This window comes from Pavona decussata, unplaced genomic scaffold (genome assembly GCF_977016875.1).
Source record: "Pavona decussata unplaced genomic scaffold, jaPavDecu1.1 SCAFFOLD_130, whole genome shotgun sequence".
Lineage (NCBI taxonomy): Eukaryota > Metazoa > Cnidaria > Anthozoa > Scleractinia > Agariciidae > Pavona > Pavona decussata.
In genome coordinates, this window is record NW_028145544.1 from 2,759,222 (window position 1) to 2,766,981 (window position 7,760).

The 7,760-nt window shown below is 37.9% G+C and overlaps 1 protein-coding gene across 1 annotated transcript; it reads left to right on the forward strand.

The window, feature by feature from the left end:
- The first annotated feature begins 3,542 nt into the window (after positions 1-3,542).
- Positions 3,543-7,495, forward strand: LOC146468672 (uncharacterized). The gene has a single exon (XM_085124438.1). The coding sequence runs from the start codon at positions 3,557-3,559 to the stop codon at positions 5,498-5,500; it is 1,944 nt and encodes a 647-aa protein (XP_084980564.1). The 5' UTR covers positions 3,543-3,556; the 3' UTR covers positions 5,501-7,495.
- The last annotated feature ends 265 nt before the right edge of the window (positions 7,496-7,760 follow it).

The following is a 7,760-nucleotide window of genomic DNA, read 5'->3' on the forward strand; positions in this document are numbered from 1 at the left end:
TTAAATTAAAGCTAAAATAAGGGGTACTTTTAACAGGCTGTACCGTTTCTATGGTAACCTATCAACGACTATAAATGGACACGGGGGTTAGTTCCTAAAGAGACTGTGATGCCGCGTCGGTGGGGGAGTGGAAACGAATGTTTAGTTTATCAACAGAGTTGATAACTAAAGGGAAATTGGCCACCGTAAAGAGATTCGAGTGCTGACGATTTGAGCCGTTAGCCCTTCGCCAGAGCGAATCGGGGCTCGAAACGTCAGCACTCCAATCTCTTTACAGTTGCCAGTTTACCTTTTGTTATCAACTCTGTTCATAAACCAAACATTCGTACAAACGACCATAATTTGTTCATCAACTATTGGGTATTTGTGTAATACAATTATTGTTGTATCAGTTGATAAACAATGGTGCTATTGATCCGTTAAAGTAAAAGTTCTGGAAAGGGCTCCAAACCGGTTGCCAGCCACCTTAAATGTCCGTCGTAGGGATTAAGGAATCAAGGATTTTCTGATTGGCCCATCTATCAATGTGTGAACAGGAGAAACATCTGAAAGCCAGCGGTTGATCATCTTTTTATCGATATTGTAATGTTAACAGCATTTTAGCGTGATGAAAATCACACTAATTAGTAATTTTGGCGGTAAGCATGTGACCGCTAGTGCCGTGACTCAAATGCTTTATTAAAATCCTTATTTTACACCCAGATGCAAATGCATTAATTTATTTTAAGTTCCGACTATTATATAACCAGCACACTTGTGTACATGTAAAGTTCACTAGCCTCAGAGCTAAAAAGACAGAAAACTACCAGAAAACTAATAAATATGAATGCTTTTTTCCGTCTTTGGGAATTTACCATTTTCTTTTAGCCTTTTTTGTGCACGAGAGAAGGTACAGCACTTTAATTGCAGTAACTGTAGCACAGTTTTGACTGTAAATCTATCAAAATGTATCCCTGTCAAACATTCCCTTTGACTCCCCTGTGTATAAATCATTTATCTTCACTGTTTGACTTGGAGAAATAACAACTCCAAAAAAAAAAAACCATAAATAATCTGAAAGAATACAACAAAACAGAACTATGCACGAGAGTGCTGCAATTTATGTTTATTACAAAGTACTCGGTTAAGCAGTTAATTTAATCTACTCAATTTATTACAAGTATTTCAATAAATCATATAATTGACATGTAATTCAATTTATTCCTAAGAGCGACCATCAAAATGTAAGCTACTGAGCAGTACTTTCCTGTGGTGCTGTTTATTATGCCGTATAAGGTGGTTCTAACTTTTGGGTCTGTGGATGAAATCCTAAAGTGTGACCATTCAAATGAAAGCTACTGAGCAGTACTTTCCTGTGGTGCTGTTTATTATGCCGTATAAGGTGGTTCTAACTTTTGGGTCTGTGGATGAAATCCTAACGTGTGACCATTCAAATGAAAGCTACTGAGCAGTACTTTCCTGTGGTGCTGTTTATTATGCTGTACAAGATGGCTCTAACTTTTGGGTCTGTGGATGAAATCCTAACGTGTGACCATTCAAATGAAAGCTACTGAGCAGTACTTTCCTGTGGTGCTGTTTATTATGCTGTACAAGATGGCTCTGACTTTTGAGGTCAGTGGATGAAATCCTAAAGGGCCATAAAAAGGTAAAAATGTAACTTGGCAATGTATCAAGAAGGTAACAAGGGTTATAAAGTAGAGAAACTAGTTCTAATGAGAACATTTTGGTGATATTATCGAATTCTTTGCTGACCACCGCTGTGATAATTAATCAAGGAAACTGAAACATCACAACATGTAAGTAAATATTTTGCCCCGGGAAAAACCCTTTCAGTGTGATTAGAGGATGACAAATGCTATTGCTATATTATTATCTTTATCAACAATAACACTCTCAAGATTAATAAACAAACTTAAAATTTCATGACCCCAGATCACAGATCGACCAAGTATTTTACAATAACTATCAGAACTCTCTCGCAGTGAATTACTCGTCTGACTCGTAGCTGTTGTCTTTAAGAGTACAGACAATAAAAATGACGTCAGATGTAATGGAAATAAATATTGCAGGATATGAGGAAAGCATAGTTAATTGGCGGACTGGTAATGAAACCATACTATAAAAACAATGGTGCTGCAATTTATGTTGGAAGGGCCGCGACCGTGTACAATCCTTTGCTTTAACGTCCACACTACAGTTGAATATCTGTACAGGAACGCTTCGATTGGTCAGTTCCTCCAACACATTTCAAAATCTATTGTGGTTTGTACACAGTCAAGGCCAAAAACGCTAACAAAAATATAGAACAAAGAAGTTTGTTAGGCTTCATAACCATTGCCTTTTATTAACTATGAGGAAAGGAAACACGGTGAAAGACTCGAGGCTACTTCCTTTCAGTAATAAATGATGATGGATCAGACAATTACGTATCCTATCACCAATTAAATTCTTCTTTTTAATAAGGGAAGCCTGACATTAAAAACGTAATAACACTTTCCCTCACTGTTACTTCATCCACATAATTTATTAGGGAACTATTGACAAACGGCAGAATTAACCACGTGATCATTTTTATCCCACATTTGCCATTTGCTGTTTTCAGTTTCTTGGTAAAATTGAGTAGTTTCGGGTTAACATCAAAGGCCAGAATTAGTTCGCACTATTCTCGTCTATGTAGTCATTTTATCAAGAAAACATCGCACGTTTGTCGTTTGTCATCAACGCGATTCTAGATCTCTTTAATATTTAACATAGCCATTCGAAACTTTATATAAAAAAAGTTATCTCAAGAAATCTTGAAACGTCTTTTCACGATCAAGAGATAAAAGTTGCAATGCATTAGCATATGTCCGCTTTTTTTTCTATTCAGCGGACTTTCAATGGCAGTACCTTAATCCTATTATCTTGCAAGACGGCCGAAGAGCACTAGGAACGAGAATCCAAGTCGACTAGTCGTCGGAAATTCTCGACAACTCCAATATGGCCGAACGTTTCTTTTACACGATGTGTGTTCATAAAGCGAGGAAAAGCAGAGCCTCCTTTCAGTATTTTTGTATTTCAAATCTGTCTTTGCGTTGTTGATCATAAAAATAATAGAATAAAATTGTTTTATACGCAGCTTTTCACCTTCACCTTTTGAGCAGCCAAGTTAATCTGCACCCTCCTGCTGTGGTACAAAGTTAGCTGTTTCGATGCTTCCGTGCAGACGTGACAGGTGTTAATTGTTTGAACGCAAAAGAGCGCTGGGGATTGGGGCTTAGTGTACAGTTGTTCCATCTTCCTTTGCTTTCTCTCGTACAGACGTGAAAGGAGCGTGAGTGAATTTTATTTTATTTTAATTTTTTTTTGCCATTGCCGCCAACTCAACTTATTTTACGAAAATGAAATTTTTATGGTTGCAAACAAGTAAAGAATCTTTTTTGGGTGGTTGGGTCTTATTACGTTGCATTTTCGGAGGATGACTTTAGACACTTATCAAGTGTTGGAACTTGGAAACCGAAGGTGAAACCCTGACGTTTCCTCTCAACATAACGAGTGCACGTTCAAATTTTGTAAAATGGCTGAAAACGTAGATATTAACACCGAGGAACTAAACTTCATTTTTGAGGCTCAAGGAGGGGGAGGACAGGAAACTCAAACGCTGAAAGAGCATTTTGAACTCTTTAATATCTTTAATAAGGCTTCTCAGCATATTCTTGGGTCACTTGAAAATGGCGTCCGGTTTCAAGTTTATGGAAGCACGGCTGAACAACTGCAGTGTGAAAAGGTCGGTGAGATTGGAGATGTGGATATCATGATCTTTCCGAGTTCAAACAGTCTGATGATCCACCACGAACTGATCGAATATTTGCCTGAACATCCACTGCACGTCAGAATCAAGGGAGTCGATCACCCCGTCTTAAAATCCTGCCTTGTAGATGACACCGAGTATGTTGCCACTGCAGCCTTAAAAACATTTCATCCAACAATTTTTCCTGACCGTTCCGAATTACAGAAAGAGTTAGAGGTTATCAGATCCATTCTTCCACTTCATTGGCACATAACGAACCAAGTGACTTCACCAGCTGCAACCCTTGATCTTGGCCGTTGGCTGAGTTTTCCTGAAAATTTGCCTAAAATATTCAGGTTTATAACCGAAGCCACAGACTTTACTAAGGAAAATGTGCCTTCAGAACACCAGATCGGATTACAAATGGAGACAAAAGGAAATACTTCAATCGAGACCAAAGTAACAGATGCCAAGAAAGAACAGCTTAAAGCGAAAGTTCAAGCAAAAATCGATTTTGTTCCTGCATTTAGATCTCGAGGATGGCCGATGGTTGCACGAGAATGGATCGAAAGAGAGCGAAAATGGCCTTCGCTTGACGTGGTTGAGAAAGTTATTCACGAAGGTTTCCATTTGGTTGTAAAACCCCCAAAGAATGGTGGTAATCCAGTTTGCGACTTCAGAATTTCCTTTTCTCATGCAGAATACCTGTTAAGCCAAGAAATGAATAAAGTTCAGCGAGAGTGTTATATCTGTCTGAAAAAGTATCATGCAGCTTTTCTTGCCTCTAACCCAAAGGGCTTGGTGACATTTCATTTGAAGAATCTTTTCCTAGAAACAGTTGAAGAAACCGGTGCCGAGATGTGGACCGAAAGCAACAGAACTGAGTGCATGATGAAACTCTTTGGGAAACTTTTGGACGCTCTCAGACAAAAGAAGTTGCCACATTTTTTTGTAAGATCATACAACCTGTTTTGTATCGATTACATTGAAAGTTCTGAGATCCTTGAATCCCTGGCGGAAAAAGTTGAGCAGATCATTGCAAGCCCGATGCAATTCGCAAAGAAACTGATCCTAGCGGAAGGCTCCAAATATTCATTGCGAATTAAAGAAGCATCTAGAAATCCAGCCTCAGATCAAGTAATGGAGGAACAGAGCTTATCCACTAAAAAGGAGGAATTGCTACCAACAACAGCAACTGATCGTCAAAGAAGAGTTTCAATCACAAGGTTGACAGAACTGATCAAAATTGCTTTCAGTGTCACTGATCCTAGTCAGCTTGAAGGTCTCGACCCCTTAGAAAGATCCCTAGCGGAAGACCTTAGAGAAATTGGAAGGGCTTATAACATCCCGGGGTCAGAAGGCTATGGAACATCTAATGAACTTGTGATCGCGTTTCTGTCCCTCATGGTGCACACCGTACAGAGAAGCATTCGCCCCAACGCGAGACGCCGTATACTTGATGAAGTCCCGGGTTTAATCAGAATTGTGAAGTATTTAGTCAAGCAGCCGGACGCGCCGGTTGCACAAGAAAATGGCACAGATGTCGAGAATGCCTCAGCCGGCATGTTAGGACGAACACTTCATCCTACTCCTGTAGGTCCATTGGATCCCAGAGAGTTGTTCCGCAGGATTGTTCAGGAGCACAGAGATATTGATTGGGGTCTTTTTCTGGGACAGAGGACAGCAGAACAACAAAAGGCAGACATGGATGATGACATTCCTTTAGACTAACAAGAATTTTTTACAAAATACTTTGACATCGCTTGCGTGACGCTACTTTTGTTTTCCAGTGGAAATTGTGCTTTCCTTATCGTCGTACAGAGTTTAAAATAAAGCAGTGTAAGTAACCGTAGCCATGCAAGAAATTACAAAAGAGCGTTAGATCGATTTGAGTACTGTGAGAATTTTACGAAGGACTTAGGCCTGTCAAGACTGGGGCGCAGGTATAGGAATACCTCGTCACTATTTAAGTTAGGGATAATATTTAGGTTTTTTCCCCCCTTATTATTATTATTATTATTAGTATTAGTATTAGTATTATTATTATTATTATTATTATTATTATTATTTTATTATTATTATTATTAGTGATCAGTGATCAAATTTCTGCGTGTAATATTAATGTTTTTTCAACCAAAGAGGTCATGAGAATTAAGGATTTGATCACCCTCTGTGAATTTTCTTGATATTTTAATAACTTCTCCCCAGTAATGTTATGACAAAAGTATGGGGACAAGATAGGAGAATTTGTTCTTTGATATTAGGGGTTAAAGTGTTAATGATTTTTATGAAGAACAACAATAGTTTTTTGGCTTCTAAAAGGCAGATCTAACCGCACGAAATCGACAAAAACAGCAGTGTGCGCAAATGGGAACACTTTTGCTGAAATATTGAAATTCTTAAATGTTTCTGCAACATCGAGGGACCAAAGATTTTTTGATTGGCCCATCTATCAATGTGTGAACAGGAGAAGCATCTGAAAGCCAGAGGTTGATCGTCTCTTTATTGATATTATTATATTAACAGCATTTCAGTCATGAAAGTACTTTTATAAGAAAAGTATGGGGACAAGATAGGAGAATTTGTTAGTTGATGTTAGAGGTTTAAAGGGTTAAATGACTGCTGTACAGGTCCACTGCCTTGGTGGTGCCTCTTACTGCAGAGATTTTTTTGTTCCATTATGACTATGTGGGAAAAGCAGATCTTAGCAAAGGCTGTTGAAATTCAAGAAGAAATCTGAAAGTAACCGTGCATTTTTTAGAGATAATTTAGAAAAAAACAATAATTCTGAAGAGCTTTAAAATACGAAACAACTGAATGTATGGCATATTTTCCAGACTGAAACTTAATTATGTTTAAAAAAAAAACAGTGGTTACCACTGATTTTCTTTTCATGCTGGATTTCTATAGCCCTTCCTTCTTGTAAGATCTGCTTTTCCCCAATATATACAAGTCATAAACCGCGCAAAAATTTCTTTGAATTAGTAGGCACCGCCCTTGAGAAATAGTTTCTCTCCCAAAAAACGCAGAACCTATGCGCAGTAACAAAAGGAGGCACTGTACTTCATATTTATTTGAATCATTTGTGATCAAAACGATCTGAATCACAAACAGAACTCACAATGGTAGAACAGTAAACTATCTCAAAGCTGACACCTACAGTCTGTACCTAATGAATGCATTGTCAGGTTGCTTAATCCTGGGCAAATTCCAGATGTTTATCAGCTTTAACACAAATTTATGATATCTCTCAATCAGTGATTGGTCAATTTTGCGGGCCGTATTTCACTGCGCGGGTTACTAAACTTCAAGTAGTTTCCTTTCCCATGGGCCCGATTCATCTCAGAGATCTATATAATAAATATCTTACTAGCCTCGTTTTCTCGGTCCGTACTGTAAGTTACGGATCCTCGTTTCTTCCCACTGATTTATGGCCTGCGCACTTCGCGCTTAGGCTACAAACCAATAGGATAAAACTCCTTCCGTAACTTAGAGTACGGACCTTGAACTCAGTTGGTAAGAGGTATTTAATTGAGGAAAATAAAGCTACTAACAACGGGTTCATGTACTTTGATACTAGTACAGTAGAATGTATTTTTTGTTTAAATGCTACAGATAAACTAATGGGTAATAAAATTTTAATATTATTGTAATGTTAGATTTTAAAGGTAAAATGAATTGCATTGGAAACAAAAAGTTTAAAAGAAATAAATATTAATGCTTTCCTCTGCATTTTGGAATTTATCATTTTTTTTTAAGCTCTTCTAAGGTAGCCTTTTGTGCACAAGAGAAGGTACAGCACTTTAAAAGTAGTAGCTGAAGCACAGTTTTGACTGTAAATCTATCAAAATGTAGCCAAATGTATCCCTGTCACACATTCCCTTTGACTCCCCCTATGTATAAATCATTCATCTTTACTGCTTGACTTGGAGAAAAAGCAATCTGTGAAGAACCATAAATAATCTGAAAGAATACAGCAAAACAGAACTAT

Bases quoted from the DNA above. Each gene is read 5' to 3' on its own strand.
- LOC146468672 (XM_085124438.1), top strand. From the start codon at position 3,557: ATGGCTGAAAACGTAGATATTAACACCGAGGAACTAAACTTCATTTTT.